This window comes from Melospiza georgiana, chromosome 7, assembly GCF_028018845.1.
Source record: "Melospiza georgiana isolate bMelGeo1 chromosome 7, bMelGeo1.pri, whole genome shotgun sequence".
NCBI classification, from domain to species: domain Eukaryota; kingdom Metazoa; phylum Chordata; class Aves; order Passeriformes; family Passerellidae; genus Melospiza; species Melospiza georgiana.
Genome location: NC_080436.1, coordinates 22,588,111 through 22,605,650, shown reverse-complemented (window position 1 = coordinate 22,605,650; position 17,540 = coordinate 22,588,111). Strand labels below are relative to the sequence as shown.

Here is a 17,540-nt window from a genome sequence, read left to right as displayed (position 1 = left end):
GCCACTGAGACTTTCCTGAAACGTCACCTTTCAAAGAAAATCTTCAGCAAATTGTCTAACATTATAAGCTCTGTTTAAAGTATGTTTATAAAACTACTCACTCATTTAATGAATAAAAAGATTAAATTTTAGGTTACTAAACCAGAGCTGCCTGATTTTAGGAAGTCTTCAGCCTTTCTAAAAATTGCTGTAGCCATATTTGAGAAATTATTTGCAAGTGTCAAACCTAGTCCAGAAATGGGAAAAAAACCCCCTTCAAATTCTTTCCACTCTATTTTTGTTAAGAATCTTACTAGTTTAGTTACTTTTAGCTATTTATACTAATAATTTTTGCCTAATGATACTTCCTAGACCATCTTTTTAGCATTCTACAAATCTAAAAAATGCTTACAAATTAAACCAGGAAATGGTATTTAGCACAAGGTTACCAAAAATAATTTTATTTCCTTTAGAAGATATTCTAGGCATTCTGTACCTGCAGATGAAAAGGGGGACAAGAGAGAAGAGGAAGAGACACCTATGGCTTATGTTGCTATAGCTACAAGATGCTTAGATTTTCAGTTCCAGTGAATGAATCAATAGAACCCACAGCTTCACTCTCCTCTTTTATTCATCAAAGGCAAAAGTGGAAGATGGGTTGCTAAGCAACATCACACTGAAGAGTGCAGGGCTTTGAAATTAGCATTACTGACTCCCCTCCATCCCAGAAGTCTGTTCCATTCAAATCCACTTATTAAGGAGCTAAAACACCCCACCAAACTACCAGAACATGCATTTTTAAAGTAAGAAACAGTACAAGCAGATAGGTATGACACCAAACCATTTCTTCTGCAGATAAAGTAAAAAAAAAAAAAAAAAAAAAAAAAAAGATTAAAAAAAAGCGCAGGAAAACTTGAACTGGCTTACATAAACCAAAAAGATATTATATTAAAGCAAGATTTTTTCTGAAAGACTACTTAGACCCTTTCTAAAAAATGTTTAAATTCAAAGGCATATCTCATTTGTACTCCTATTTTAAAAACCTCAGATATAAAAAGACACCAGTGCCTAGATGGCTAATGGGAATTCAGAAATCCTACCTGCACGGGGTATACATAAAACTTGTCACCAAATTTGAAGTCTCAGTTCAATTTCTATCAACTAATTTCTGTATCTTACCATTGTCATGACTTAATCTGTCACACCTTATGAAAGGCTAATGTCCATCTTATGAGAAAAGCAAATCAGATGCAGGTGTCTTGAAGTTTCTGAAAACATCTTGTACCTGTTTTTACTCTGAACTTCAGCTAAATCTTATTCCTATGCTATCCAGGAAGTAACAACACATGGATCTTGCATGAATAAGGCTGTGTACAAAGAAATGTTGGTTTACTAGAAGCTGCCTCAGTACTTATTCTTTTAATAGTGAAAACCCCCCCTCAATGTTATAACCTATTTATAACATACTGACCCCCACAGCCCACCTGTCAGATTTCCCCCATCCTCAACATTCTCCAGATATTTCCATGTTCCTCATTCCACTCCAATACCATCAGTTTTTCCCTAGAACACTAAATCTTCCTCCTCTGAGCTCTGTCATGCTGCAAACTTACAGGAAAGAAGCAGGGGGCAGTCATGTACAGACTGACTGACAGTGCTCAAACAGAAAGGACAAAGCCACACTCTAAGTTTCAAGGACCCCTAGGGAAGAAGAGGCCACTTACTTAGGTCTCTTCTCCCTTCTAATATCCACACAAATCTTGCAGAAGCGTTATAGTCCTGAGACACATCTATTCATTTCAGTTTAGCTGACCAACAGCTCCAAAGTCACTGGAATGCAGGACCTAGCAACCACCAGCAGGCAGCATCATTGTCTAAGTGATGCACCTCAATGCATGCAGAAAACAAGGCTAAAAATTCCCCAAGACACAGCACCCAGTTATTGATAAGCAAGATTAGATACAACAGCAAACAGGCTCCCTTTGGTAGCCTTAACATTGAGTTGTCCTAAAAAGAAACCCAAAAAATCACACTGAAAGTAACTCTACACAATGTCAACAGGAAAAGCCAAAAACTTGCTTACAAAATATATAAACTTAATGACTACCATTAAGAATTCCCTTTACTTAACAATGCACCTCTAGTAGGTAAGACAGGTTGTTGTTTTAGTGTTGCTTCAAATAAACACAACAAAATATGGAGTTATATCTTTAAAACATTTTTATAATGCCAACACTTTGTTATGATAACACTTTACAAAACACATATGGGAATGGTATTCTATCCTGAATAAGAAAAAATATAATTTCGTTCAAAGTTGCAGATTTTTCATAAATATAATCCAGATCTCTAATATAGTTAAATTCATCATATCCACAGTATTTTTTGCTGATGTGGTCTCTGTCACTGCAGTATTTCATTCATAGTTTCCAAAGTCTGGTTAACTCCATGAGTCATGAAAAACAAATTCAGTTTCTTAGAGATGCTCGGGCCTTGTCCAGTATCTCCTTCCTGATCTTCGGATAGTTTGGATGCACTTTAAGGACCTGTTAAAAGACAATACAATCCAAAAGTTCTGAGTTGGTAATCCCCCTCATCACTGAGCTGATGCATTTTAAAACTAAAATAACAACAAGTTTGTTTTAAGAACACACAAATATTTAATTGTGGATAGAGACCACCACACATGCAAGTGAAAACCACCTCTATCAAAGACACTGCTTCATTTCCACTGTTCTTTCAGCTTGGTGCAGCAGGCATGGGGGTCATAGGCTAAAGCCTCTGGATGGCTTGAAATGCATGAATCACAAGGCACCTCTGGAGACATTTCTGAGGTTTTAAGCATTCTTTCTCTGCGATGATGAACTGCCTTTATGTTTTCATTCCCCTGGACCTTTCTTAGCATATTTTACCTACTTCATCTTCTCCCCTTCAATTCCCTCTTCTCTCTTACCCTTCCATTCATTTTGCCCATCCTAATTATCTTTATTTCTCCCAAACAGAGCAAATTTATTTTATTATTAATATGAATAATTATTAATTAATAATATTGCTTCTACTTCTTTTATAGTAGCCCTTCCTCTTACTCTGTATTCGCTCTTCTTATGTTTGGACCATACGAAGTTAAGACCTCAAATTACTTTCCAACAGTGTTTTCTGATATTAATATTTGTTTTGATCAATTTTTTCATCTATATTCTGTATGGAATCACCAAGTTGCAACAGCATGGCCAAAAGAAGGCAGTGCCATTTGAATATCCCTTCACGTATGACAGCCAGTCACTTTCATTTATCTGCTTCCATGGAGCTCAAGACAGAGCAATTATGAAGAGGATATTTAAATTTTTAGGGCACTTTTCCAACATTAAGCTATGTATTTTAGAAATGTAAACTCAACGAAAAAGAAGGGTCATTATGTAAAGAATGTTGCTACAGGAGAGAGAGTATTAAACAGAAATACAAGTTCTACCTTATGGCAAACATCAATTGCATCAACATATCTCTTCCCTTTCAGGTAATTGAAAGCCAGCCTGTAGCCTGTAATTAAAGAGGTGAGGGGAGAGGGGGGACAGGAAAAGCAACAATTTCAGTTTCTGTGTTGAATAATAAAAATATCACATTTAAATTTATTTTGGATCACCATGTGTTTCTAAAGTTATTTTTTTTCCTACTGTTGACTCATATAAGCCTGGTAATGATCAAAATTTCTACTGAAAGTCACTTCAAGTAGTAAATAAAAGTCCTTTACACACTGATAGCTACGTCTGAATCAAAAGGAGACATTATTCTGGGGAGCATGTGCTACTAGACAGAATACATAATGGCTGCGTTCTTTCAATTACCATGGTATCCCACAGAGTTTCTCACTGTGGCCTGCAATACACTGTCCCTCTGTAAAGGTAATTCCATTATTAAAGGAAAAAAGGGAAAAAAAAAAAAAAGGGACAACGAACTAGGGAATTAAAATGCTATTCAGTAGCAGTGTCAGCAGACCACTGATATAAAAAGTCACATGGAATAGCTAAGTTGCACAGCAACATGCCAGGCTGGTACTTGCAACCTAAGAGGTAAAACTCAAGCACATCAGCCTGGACAGAGACTAGGCCTGAGAAAAAAAACATTATAAGCATGCAATTTCCAAAATTTGAAATTTTAAATATTTCATTTTTTAACTTATCCTCACTGGCAAATACAGGATCTGATACCAGTTTTTATGGCTTTACTTGCCAAATGGAAATTCGCTGCTTTAACCATTTTTATTCTACTGCATGATAATCCTCAGAATGCTGTAATGCAAAACTAGAAACAAATGCACAAAGTACCTTCAATATCATACTCTCTTTTGTATGCAGGATAATTTGACAGTTTAATTTCACTAAGGAACTCTCCTATCTAGACATCAAAAGGTTTTGTACTTTGTTGAATTACCACTCTCCAGAGCATTTCAATATAAAAAAATGAAAAGTCTTGATCTATGTTCTGTACAAACTTAAGAAATTACAACTCTTTACTACTGAAACGTCTTTCTAATACATTTAATTTGATTAACAACTGCAATATTTTAGCAAAAACCACCATGGCTCAGTCTACAACAGCAGGAATATCTAGGAAAAATTACTGCCCCCAAACTCAGACATATAAAGGTTTTTCCATTTAACCTATAGTCAGATTTCTATCAGTTATTTTTATTTCTGTTTTGATATAAGCCTTCCTCTGGTTTGACCCTCCCAATTTTTTGACTCAGTACAGATGACTCACAACACATTCAGTTTTGGTAACCCATCCAAAAAACCACAGGGGACAAAGAGAGAGCACAGATGAAAGACTAGAGGTTGTATGTATTTCCAAGGGGCAAGAAACACATCCCAAAACCACTGGCCTTGGGACCTAAGGACAGATTCTAGGTGTTAAGTAAGAAAATTTAATTTAATCCTATGTATCCTTTTCACAAAGCGTTTCCTACATTGAAACTGTCTTAATATGTGACGATTTAGTACAAATTTCAATTTATTATTGAAATTGACACTTGACTAGTGCCTCAAGTTTTCAGTTTGCCATCTTTTTTTAAATAGACATATTTAAAGACACTTAATATAAATTTTTTAAAATCCTCACACATGTACATAAAACCAGATCCATATAGATAATTTGGACAAAAAATGAAATACAGAAATCAGTGACTTGCCACCATCATATAATATATATAATTATAAAAGACTATCTATTACAAACAGTATATAGTCGATTACTATAAATATATTATTAAAGTTAAAGCTGTACATACAGAGACAGTTGTTCACAGTCAACTGAAACTGTTTCAGATCTAACCTTGTACTACAACAGTAAGCAGAAACTTCTGAAGCATCATAAAGCTGCTACCTCTTGCCATGAGGGCTCTTTCCATGTTCAGTACACCTTTAAACATTTGTGGTTTTATGTGAGGAAAACCAGTGATACTTTATTTCTATAGAAAATTAAAAGCAGTCTTTCCAGTAAAAGGCAGTTGTTTCATTCCTACCATAGTACCCAAAATCATACTTTATAGCTTATATATACGTGCCTACTGTTGGATTCGTCTGGTTTCCATATTTCCAGGCCATCTCATAATTTATTGCTGCATCCTTATATGCCTGTTCCTTTTCCATTATGTATCCCATATATTCATAAGCCTTGCAGCATGACTGCAAAATATAAATATTCATTCAAAATTTTATTTAAGTAAGCTTGCATATAGTAATAGTGACAAATTAATTGCTAAAACACTCCAAATCCATACAAGTGGAAAATAAAAGTAACACTTATTCTCACTTTGATGACACAATAGTCTTAATTTAAAGTATCTGTGTTATAAATTTTTTTTTTTTACAGAATTTTTTTACAGAATTCAGTTTTACAGAATTATGCTCTACTCCAGATCAAAGTTCATCAGAGAGACTACTGCAATGACTCTACAAAAACAGCTATCTCTCTCAGTTAATAATAACCCCATACAGCTGCATTTCAAGTCTACTGTTGTACCTTCCACAAACATTGTTTGGATTTTTTTCTTAAGAAAGTATGTTCATAGCTTTGTTTTGGAAATGGTTTAACATTATAATTTTCCAATTAAAGCTTAAAGAGAGTCAAAAGTAACCTAAAAAGAAAAATCAACCATTAAGTATTTAATTTCTTATTAATCCAAGGAGTAAGTCACCAAGCATCTGAAAAGCAGGTTCTAAAAAACTATCAAGCATTCATTGAAAATACTAGCCTTGCTTATATTATACACACATATAAATCCATCTAACTCCATTATAAAACTTAATATAAAAGATACAGTAATTCATGCAGAAATCTTACATTTAGCTCATAAAGCAGGAAAACAATTTATAAAAAACTTAACTACTGCATGCCCTTACCATGAACAGTTTATATTATCATGATGCCAATAGGTATAACATTTTCAAGAGAAAAACATAGGCAACTTTTTTACAAAAACAATGCAAAACAATATTGATATATAAATTACTTTCCATCTTGAAATTTACTATTTTCAGCTAGGCTTTCAAAATCTACTGATTAAAAACTTTCAAATCACAGCATAGTGGGATCAGCATGGGAATGCTTGAAAGTTGAGAATAAAAATATATCTCCCCTCTCAATTGTAATAAACAAACCAAAAAGTTCAAAATCAAGAGGAGCAATCAGTAAGAAGCCTCAATTTCACAGAAACAGTCTGCTCACTGGCATCTTACTAACCAATCCTAAGTCTTTCAAAAACAACAAAAAAGAAATCCTTATTAAATTACACTAGGCTTTTATGAAATTTTCACTCAACATATTTACTGAAATTGTATATGTATGTCATTCAATTCTGTTAAACCAACAGAAAAACTAACAAATCACAATAACATGTTTTCTCAGTCCAATCAAGTCTTCCAATTGGAGCCTACCACATAAAATATTGTCCTGTTGATTGACAAGATATGTCAAGATGTAAACCACTCAACATCTCTTTGTATAGCACAATTCCTGCTTACCAGCTTTGCATGCAACTTGGAGAGAAGTCCCTCTCTTTCCTGTGCTGCTTTGCAGGGAGCCAGATATGCACACTTCTAATCTGCCATCGTCCTTGCTAAAAGCAGAGCCTGTTTATCTAAGTCACTCATGAGCCTCAAACATTTTAGAAGAAAATAAATTACTTGGTAGGCTATGTTTTACACTTGGTAATTTCTACAACAAAGCAGCATTCATGGGATACACCTCCTCAACAAACCATCTATTTCAAGATAAGCCTTGTTTTGGGAGATGACTCGTGTTTATCCTTCACCTGTAGGGATTTTGAAATGGAACACACCCTATTTTAAAAAGGCCTCTGCAGAAGTACATAATAGCACTATACCAAGAACTGTGGTAGCTGTCAGTTTTATGTTCAAAAATCAAGCGTTCCACAAACATCTCTCAGAAGCTGCTAAAACATGATTGAATAACGAACCTTACCTTTTATACCATTGAATTAATAAAAAAAAGTATAAGCACTGTGTCCTTTTCTAAACCAAATCTGTGCTCTATAAACAGTACCCTGAACCTGCAGCACAGTGTGTATGGAACACCAGTCTACTGGACTGCCTTACATGAAGGGAAGTCAAGATATAAAAACATGATCATCTTTTTGCTGATCAAAATGAAAAATAAGCAGAAGCTAAGATCTGTGCTTATTCCCATAGTCAAGTCAAGGTATTGTGCAGTTTGCCTGCTCAGGAACCCTGAGGTAAACAACATGAGACCTTGTCCCCTGATAATCTACCAGACAGTATTGCCACGGAAAAAGATAAATACCAGCATTAAAAAAATAATCCTGCACTGTAAAAGGCTTATGAACACAAATGTTTAGAAACATAAGGTATGAATATAGTATGTCAGTAAATGGAGCAAGTCTCCAAAATTTACACAGCCACATCTTTCTTCATCAGTTTTGTGAGACTGTAGAATGCATCTCTGACATTTCATAAACAATCCAAGCTTTATGAGTCCCCTCAGCTGAAACTTGTGGAAGTTGCTACAGAACACGAACAAAAATGACTAAGCAGCAGTCACAGGTTTGTTTACTACCCTCCAGTGTGAAGCTGCTGGTTTCCTGTCTTGTTTTGGTCCCCTTCTCCTTAATAAGTGAAATACCAGGCAAATGAACAAATAAATATATTTCAAAATTCTGTTTCAGAAGAAAAGTAAACATTTTGATGAAATAAAATAGAAAGGTTCTAAGGTTACTTTCAATGCGCACTGACTTACCCTGTTATGACGAAGGCACCGTTTTAGAAGCTCACCTGCCATATCATATTTGGCAGATTGAATGTATATATCTGCAAGCAGAAGCCAACTCTTTTCAAAGTCCTCTGCATCAATGGGATTCCAGCTCATTTTTGCAATCCGTTTTAACTGATTTCTGGCTCGTGGAGTCTGTTTCAAGATCATGTAGGCTGTGGCCATTCCCAAAAGTGCTGGTATATGATCCTTCTGCAGTAAAAAGTACAATGACTGCTTGATGCTTTTTCAAATTTTGATTGTAATTTTTTTTTAAGTAAGACTTTCATCAGGTATCTAAAAACTAAACTAAAAGCTAAATCTCAGGAAATAAAGACAGAGTGCCTAACCTTACAGACATGTTTTGCACCTAGTGCTACAATTATTTCTGTAATCATGATAATCACCGGGCACAAGAAATGCTAAAAAATCCTGACATTTCATCGCACAAGAAAAAAAATCAGATACTACTAAGAGCTATACTTTTTGTATACAAATAAACATTTCAGATAAAATCTGGAGTCAACAGGAAGTTACAATAAAAGTGGTATTTTTCACTTGCAGAGGTGCCTGTCAAATATTAGCGAAAGGGACTCTGATTCCTCTTATTAGGTGTGCAGCTCTTAAAAATTTAATGTCTAAACTGCGTGCATCCCACCTTTATATAATCTTAAAAGCCACCATTCTAGGCAAGAGCCTCAAAAGCAAGCAGTAAGAACTCCTGGCAAAAATGCAATTTTTGACTTCAGGAGTAAAGGATGAGAATGGGGGTCACATCTTGCAACTGCAACTCCTACACGCAGAGAGTAGTTGTATCAGGAGCTAACTCAAATGCTTCCTTCTCCTTCTCAGTGCTCTTGACTCACTGTTGGTATTCTGCCTTTACATTTCTTTCTAAGGTTGTGCTGTAAATACATTTGTCATAGTGCATCGAAAAAAAAAAGAAACACCTTTTTCAAATTTTATATAAAATTTTGATAGAAGAATAATCCTTAGAGCAAATAGCACTAACACGTGCCACTGCTGCTGAATGTCAATTGCAAGACTGGTTTAAAAAAATGTAGCAAGTATGAAAGGGAAGAGTGAGGAAATGAGACAGGTTACTAACCTCAGTCTCAACTATTTCTGAGAAAGTGCTCAGTGCTTGTTCAGCGCTTGATTTTTGTTTGGTTGCCATGAGACAATGATTCTCCATGATTTGCAGCTGAATGTGACCCTGAATGGTTTGAGGCTTGAGCTCCTTCAGCAGGTTTCCTGCTGTTCTTACAGCCAACTGCACAGACTCCTGCTTCTCCGTTGAATTACTATTATCAGAAAAAAAATGTTCATAGAAGCTTAAATTTTTAATACACACCAAACTAATTAACAAGTTAGAAATGCTTCTCTGCTAAAGACATACCATTTTTGTAGAAAAATGGCTCTGGTATACATGCATTCTAGATTGATTCTCTTCAACAACAGAAATGGCAACCCAACAAGCTGATTGTAACACTGCCAATGACCACCATTCAGAGAAAATCTACATTTTCTGCTTGAGACTCACTTATTACAGTATAGAATGGTCTCTCACAATAACAGAAAATACTGAAAGCACGAGATGATCTTAAAGTTCTAGAAATTTAAATTAACACACATTGTGAAGGGGCAGCAGAAGAAGGAGATGACAGAATAGCCCAAGCAATATTTATTTAATTCACCTACCCTATGTCAGTATCGAGATTTTCAAAGACTTCTCCACCCACAGTCTCATTATCTGGGTTCAAACAAATTTCAATCATGTTGTAGATTGCATTCTGTCCCCACTCACTGTCCTTCCGAGCTTTATTAAAATGCCGCAGTGCATCGTTCGGTTCACCTGTGTACCTACACGGATAATTAAAATATTTAAAGCGGGGCGAGTAAAATTGTCTGCTCCAAATTCCACCCAAATCCCAATAAACCCAAGTATTTAAAAACAGATGACCCATTTGCACACACTGATATTGCAAGGTTTAGAGAGCACGCATACTATTGCAAGGATCTTGTTTTAGCAAACTAAAAATAGTCTGACAAGTTATAAAATGTGAAGATAAATTCTTATAAATTATGAAGATAAACAGAATTACATTAATGAACCTGGAAGAACATACTGAGATATTCAGAGAAACTGAGAATTCCCTTAAATCCTGACATCTAATTAAATCAACATAGCACCTTTAAATGACAATGAATGACAAGAAAATTAATTTAAACCTATACTTCATAATCAAATAAATCTTTTCTTAATAATAATTGCAAGTACCAAAGATACAGTCCTTTGCAGTAGTGAAATCCTGGTTCAAGCTTTGTTCGGGAAGAATGTTTTTCAGCCATTAAAAGAAATCTTGGGACTTCTTCTAATTTCCCGGCTCTTCTTAACAGATCAATTAAGCGAGAGAGGGTGGCATAGTTATCTAAATATACAAATAATTAGCAGATTGTAATTCTATTTATTTACTATATGAATAAGATAAGAAATAATGAGCCTGCCTAATTTTTTCACATATAAAAATTTAATACATAAGGCACATTTACACAGTAAGCTCAGATACAAGAATGAAGATGTCAAGTGATACTTGTAATATCTTTATACAGATTTTATAGAAGTATATCCGTCCTTCACTTTCAAAAGCACTCAAAACCATTTGCTGCACTCTTGTGACTTCTTTTAAAGTCCACTAGAAAGCTTTACATTCATTACAGTAAAATTTTAATAGATTTTAGTAGCTTTCTCTCTGGTCCTGACCTGAAAAGTGCTGAAAAAAAAACTTACTGCTGTCCAAGACAAGTTTCCTTTATTAGTCTTCAAATAAAATATTACCTTTGTGCTCATGCACTTGACACTTTTAATACAAAAGAAAGTGCTTTACAGTGAAGAAGTAAATAACATCCTATTTGTATTTGGCTTAAGGTAAACTATGCACATTACATTGCAGCAAAGTAAATTACTGTATCTACAAGAAATATTTTTTATCATATTCCCTTAAACCACCTTTATGTTTTTATATATGATAATGGTCTTTGGTTTTAGTATCCATTACATTATAAATAAACATTTCTTTTTAATCAAAGAGTTTTTATTCAGTTATTTACTCATCTCTTTCACTAGAACTACATATCAAAACAAATTAAAAGTATGACTGCTAAACATTCACCTGGCTTGCGTTCCAGGAGCTGCTGGAAATGAAAAACAGCTTGCTCATAATCTTGCTTCCTGAACATGAGATCTGCCATCATCTACAGCATTGAGCAATTTTAGAGAAAACAAAACAAGATATTATAAATTGTGAAACCATTAAACAAAAGTTACAAATAATTGTCTTGGTTTAGGGTAAATTTGGGAGGAAACACTAATGAACTGTGGTTATGTGGAGAGCTAAAACTATAGCTTTAAAGTGCTGCAGGAGCTGCACAAGAAGCAAAATCACTTGGGCTTTTTATTACTTTCTGGAAAACAAACACAATATATAACACACATGGGCAATAATGAACAAGTACATGAACACCTTTTCACATAAGGTGAAAATTAAAAGTTAATTAAGTAGTCTGCCATATCTTTAAAATATGGGGTTTTTACCATTGTATAGTTTTACTCCTAATTTTATTTCTAGTAACTGCAGATTATGCAGATGGAAAGCAAAGTTAGTTTACAGTTAGAGAAAAAGAAAGATGATAGCTCACTTCAGGGAAGGTAAAATGAGTTCTTTAATTTCAGTTTCTCTCCAGTGAAGCTAATATAGAGTAGGTTTAATAACATATTTCAAGAGTGCTATTACTTTTGTTCATGCACCATACTAGAACAAATTTCAGATGTTAGACTGCTATAAGAAAACAAATTATTCCCATCTTAAAATAACATTGCCCCTAGTGTGTTACATCAAAAGTTGCTTAGTCTATTGAGATGTCTTTTAGGCCAAGAAGTATACATGTCCTAGACAAGAACCAGCAGCTATGATTAAAACTTGTTAAGTAGAAATACGAGTAACTAAGGTTGAATGAAACTAATGAAACTATAAAATTACCTTAAATAAATAGTTCTCTTATTCTAGCACTTTAAAAAAAATTGTTTTCATATTACTGTGCTGGAAAAGTAGCTTCTTCCTTGAGTATTAGCCAATTATCCATAGAACATGCATTGAGCCATACTTTATCCAATCTTACAACAACACTTTTTCCTTTACTTCTAAAGACTCATTTTATATTGAAGTAGAACAATGGCTATGACTGCTAGAAACTGCATGTTGAAACACCAGCTGCCATAAACAGAAAAACATTTTGTTGCCATGGATTTTTCACTTTTTTTTTTGAAATCACAAAGCTGTAGGCTCTTTTAAAAGTAGTGCTTTATGGATATATCATATTGCAGGCACACAAACATCAAAAAGCATTGATGCAGCATTACTATAACAGCACATACCATCGTTGCTGCTTCATTATCTTGGTCATTCTTCAGCAGTAAGGAACACTGATGTTGACAGGCATCAGTATCATCTTGTGCAAGATATAAACGTGCAAGTTCCAACATTGCCTGTATATTAAAATATTTAACTGCATGTAATTCAAAGATGAAAAAAGCTGGTTCAGTTCTGAGTATCAACCTGATATTACAGGGGTCCAGGGAAAAACTGTATCTCCACTAAAGAGAGAGCCTTTTCTGTCGTTTCCTGTGGGCTCCTGGTCAATTAATGTAATCCATTTTCATTCCCTCACCTTTTAAAAGAAACAAAACTTTTCTTCTTCTGAGGGATATTCTAAAGGAACATTGAAAACAGGGCTGCTCGGATAGTGTTGCTCTGAAAACACCAGTATTTTGGTACGAATAATGTTCTTGGGAAAATATAAGTGAAAGTAGTTTTAAACATATTGAAAAAAACCAAATACCTCATCAACATTCACCAGCTAATTCTGGAGTACAAGTAAGTTTCAGAAGAGACTATTTTCTTATTTGCATTTCCAACCTACAACGTCAAGACTGTGTGTGAATCCACAGAGTAAATATTGACTAACTAAAACGTACACCAGCATACATTCTTAAAGCTGAAGTCCCATCATAGACTACTCTGAATAAAATGCCACAGAAAACTTTATAAATACAAGTTACCACAGATGTAATCAAGTTTCTATTGAAGTAAACAGAAGCTTTGTTCACAAAGCAAAATTACCAGTAGATAAACTGTAAGTCACTCATACTTAAAAACTGTTTTGATTTTGTTTCCAAAAGGGAGACACTTATAATTGCATCATAATTCCTTCACTAGTTACACTTGTGAAAGGCACTTCTGAATCAGAATAGTGTTTTGAACATCCTGTTCAGAACATGCAGGCTTCTAGCACAGTTTTTAAACTGTTTTCTTCCTACTTCCTGTTCTGTTCACACTCAAACATATACCATGTAATTCTGAAACAGGAAGGCAGGTGGGTAAGCGCTGAAATGCTACAGGGAATGCATGCATGTCAGAACTTTAACTATGAAAGCTTTCTTTAAGCTGCTGCTCTTATGTGCACAACTCAGTGGAATACCAAAAGGCAGTCTTGGAGTGAAGGAATACTTCCTGCAGGAAGCAAAAAATAAACTGGAGTTCTACACTTGAATCTAGTGAGTGGAAGTGGTCTCTAAATTTTCAACTCCACTACAAACAATATTATGAACTTATGTGCATGATGCAATCTGCAATACCCTTCAAGTCTCCTTCAGGAAACTGCATTGCCTCTTACCTGAGCAAGGAAACAAAGGGAGGGTACTACCTACCACATTTCACTGTGTAAAACAAAACCACACAACTCCCCTGTGACATGGACTGCAATCTGTTCACATTTACCTGGATAAATGCAGTATTTCAATCCATTTGGCTAAAATACAGGAGATTTTGTTCTAACAAAACAAGGTACAGATAGTTTCAAAGGAATTTCCAATATTTCAATATATAATTTTAAGGAAAGTAAACTCTGAAGTTGCCAAGAGACAGATGGACTTTTAACAGCTCAAAATAATATTTTGTAATCTAAAAGAATTCAATTCTAATCTTGCAATGCTTTTAGAAATGAAGAAAAGAAAACAAGTCCAAATCTACTGAAACTATAAAAATACATTGGATAACTCCTTTATACTAGTTGTGGGTAACAAAATATTTTGCTTTTGTTACTCAACAAGTAGGCAGGGAGTTAGTCATGAGAAACTCACACTTATTTTCTAAGATGTCACTGTATTCTGTGCTGCTAGCAAAGTAGGATTAAAGCAAAAATCTTCAGTAATATCTAACAGATATTTAGTACAAATGCCTACATCTTGTAACAATGTGAATCTCTTAGAAGTATGATTTTAGCAAGAACTGAAGGGAAATCCTATGCTGGTATTTCAGTACTGGTAGGAAAGACAAAGTAAGGCTTTGATACTGACAAAAAAGCCACAGCTGTACCTGTACCATGACAGGGAGTCTCCTTGCTCTTAATGGGGAAATCACCATTGTAAGGATGTTTTTATTCCCTTCCCAATTTATTTTTCTTCTCCACATCATTCTAAGAAGATGTCTCAAATACACCGAAGTTACAGCTTTAGGAAGAACATGGATTCTTGGAACCACAACACATGAGTTCAAATATTAAACTAAGTGATGTATTTAGCAGCTTGTGCACGTGACAGCTGTTCAATAACAAGCATCAAAATAAGAAGTGTTCACATACGCCTAAGGATATAACATCATTATGATAGCATATCATGGCAAATGAACAAAAATTGTATTTATTGATTTTTAATCTAGAAAAAACCTCACCAAAGATAACACGTCATCTTTGTGCTCATTATAATTATAAATTTCTTAAGACTTCTGCTTCTCCCTCTCTTATCTCCAAAGCCCAGGGTTACAAAATTATAAGAAGGAAGAAAAGGATAAAAATAAATCTGAGTTTACCTTTATTTATCAACCTGTGGGAAAGAGACTGTGCAGAGAAGCGAGAGGCAGTACAATAACCCTGCTCAAGATCAGCAACATTTTGTGACTAAAATCAGAATTCTACCAAGCCCAGATAAAAGCAGACACGGAAAAGACAGAAATTGCCTGTATTGACCAAAATCACTGGGAGCTCATTTCAGAGGACAAGCACCAAGCAAGGTTGTTTCAATCTCCATCATTACTGGTACCTGAAGACAGGCTCACTGCGAGTGCATGCAGACACCACTTGAGTCAGGAGTTCTTGTAACAGACAGAAGTTAGCAGTGCATGCAACTATTCTATCATGATAAGCAAAGAAGGGGAGAAAGTTCAAGGTTCTATGTATATCATGAAACAGAAATAATTGCAAATTATTCTATTTTGTGGATAAGTGGAAAAATGTTTTGCTATAACTAAAAACTGAATAGAAAAACAATGCAAAATAGCCAGAGGGAGAACTGACCTTGTTATTGGTTTCACAGTGAACAAGGGCTTCTTTGTAAAATTTAATTGCTTTTTCATAGTTTCGCTGGGCTGTTGAATGTTTTGCAATCTCAGCAGAAATCTCAGCTGCTAACTGTTTCTGAGCAGGAACTGCATCCAGCTGCTCTACTTGAGCCCGTTTCAGCACTCTGCCTTGTAACTCCCGAGCCTGGGGTGGGGAAAGCAGGGAGCAGTCAAGAATTGTCAAAGGAATTAATTTCATTTATCTACTATAAAACAGTTTACTTGTCTTTTTTTTAACAGAAGGAAGCATTAATACTGTTCTGGTTCTTACAGCCCTACCATTTTGCCTAGCAGGAAATTAGAACTAAAGCCCAAAATAACATCTGGGGAGAACTTCCAGCATCTCTCTGAAAACCAAGGGAAGAGACCTGTTTAAGACATTTAAGTTAGTCCTGCTGAAATCAAAATGTAGGTGTTTTTGTGTAAATGAACGTGGCATCAAAAGGAGAAGAGAATTCCAAAGAGAATGAATGGGTACAAGGAAAGACAGTTTTGAGGGCAGAAGAAAAAACATCAAAAGAACCCCAAAAGGACAGAAAGTTTTTTGAAACATGTCATAGTGAGAAACCTGGAAGAAATAAAGAAGTAAAGAAGAGAGTAAGAAAAGGAGACTGCTTAGGCAGAATTTTACTGAAAGAGAACTGGGGGAAAAAAGTCAACTTTGAGAAAGAAATAAGTACATTTTAAGTAAAAAAACAGTAAGAATTTAACAAAGAAATCTAACCAATATTGGTATTTAAACCCTCACATACAATTACCTTTCCAACCAATCTGCAGACTTTTCTTGCTGATCAGAAGATGCTACCAAGGTTTACCATTGCTGTCACCTTCACTTTCACAGAGTGGAGGTGTACTACAACAGAAATTACCACATCTCTTGCTAAACCTTTTTGTTGAGAAAGCATTTTCTAAGGGATTCAAGCTCTAGCATCCAACTTTATTCTTTCAAGCCTCAGTCTGAGGGATAATATTGAACTGCAGAATGAACAGATCTTATTACTGCTATTTAATACTAATACTGCTGTTCAGCAGTACAACAAAACAACAGGTAGCCATTGAAAGCTGTTCCATTTCACTCTGTGAATGATTTTCACTGTTGAGCTAAAGATATGCCATCTAGCTGCCCTCATGGCCAATTTCATTTTCACCTGATATGCTAAAACTATGCTCCACACACAAATGAAGGCAAAGTAAGACTGCATTCTGATCTAAAATTCAGATAACATTGCTGGCAAAAAAGCTCAGACTGTGTAACACCTTTTGTACTTTACATTTCACAGCAGTCACTGGTGCTTTATCCCCAGCATACATTCATTTTCCACATTCACATGGATATTATGGCTCGAACATGCCACAAAAGTGAAACCAGAGGTAAACATGAGGATATTGCAAGTTTCACAGGTATTTTTGATTTTCCTCATTACCTGCTGTAATGAAACTATAGCTCTGTCAATCCTCTCCATTTTGCTGTAAATTTTTGCCAGAAGTACCTGGTAACGTACATCTTCCATCAAAGAAGACAATTCATTAACTGCAAGAATGACATTAAACAAACATTATTCTTGAAGGAGCTGATCCCAGTAAAGTCAAAGGAAATAGAAACTCATCACATCCTCCAGTAAAGAGCTTACATGAAAAATTCACGGCTCCATCTTACTTATTTAGAATTGTGATCTGACTTGGTGCGTTGCGGGTGGGCAGAGTATGTTGATAAGTAAACAGGGTAAACTTTACAGACTACAAACAATGTGAGATTTAAGGCCAAAGATACTGAAAGATGCAAACAGAATAAAAAAAAAAAATTGATGTCTGGTCTATTAGCAT

At 35.0% G+C, this 17,540-nt stretch overlaps 1 protein-coding gene across 3 annotated transcripts in view; it reads right to left on the bottom strand.

Moving 5' to 3' along the window:
- Positions 1-2,197: 2,197 nt before the first annotated feature.
- Positions 2,198-17,540, bottom strand: part of TTC21B (tetratricopeptide repeat domain 21B) — a 33,790-nt gene continuing 18,447 nt past the window's right edge. For all 3 annotated transcript variants that reach the window (XM_058027971.1, XM_058027972.1, XM_058027973.1), the window contains 11 exons: positions 17,141-17,247; positions 15,673-15,861; positions 12,698-12,808; positions 11,436-11,517; positions 10,544-10,694; positions 9,964-10,125; positions 9,371-9,566; positions 8,251-8,475; positions 5,540-5,660; positions 3,449-3,516; positions 2,198-2,525 (listed from right to left, as the gene is read on the bottom strand). In XM_058027971.1, coding sequence (XP_057883954.1) covers positions 2,448-2,525; positions 3,449-3,516; positions 5,540-5,660; positions 8,251-8,475; positions 9,371-9,566; positions 9,964-10,125; positions 10,544-10,694; positions 11,436-11,517; positions 12,698-12,808; positions 15,673-15,861; positions 17,141-17,247 — 1,490 coding nt within the window. In that variant the 3' untranslated portion in view covers positions 2,198-2,447. The remainder of the gene's footprint in view (positions 2,526-3,448; positions 3,517-5,539; positions 5,661-8,250; positions 8,476-9,370; positions 9,567-9,963; positions 10,126-10,543; positions 10,695-11,435; positions 11,518-12,697; positions 12,809-15,672; positions 15,862-17,140; positions 17,248-17,540) is intronic.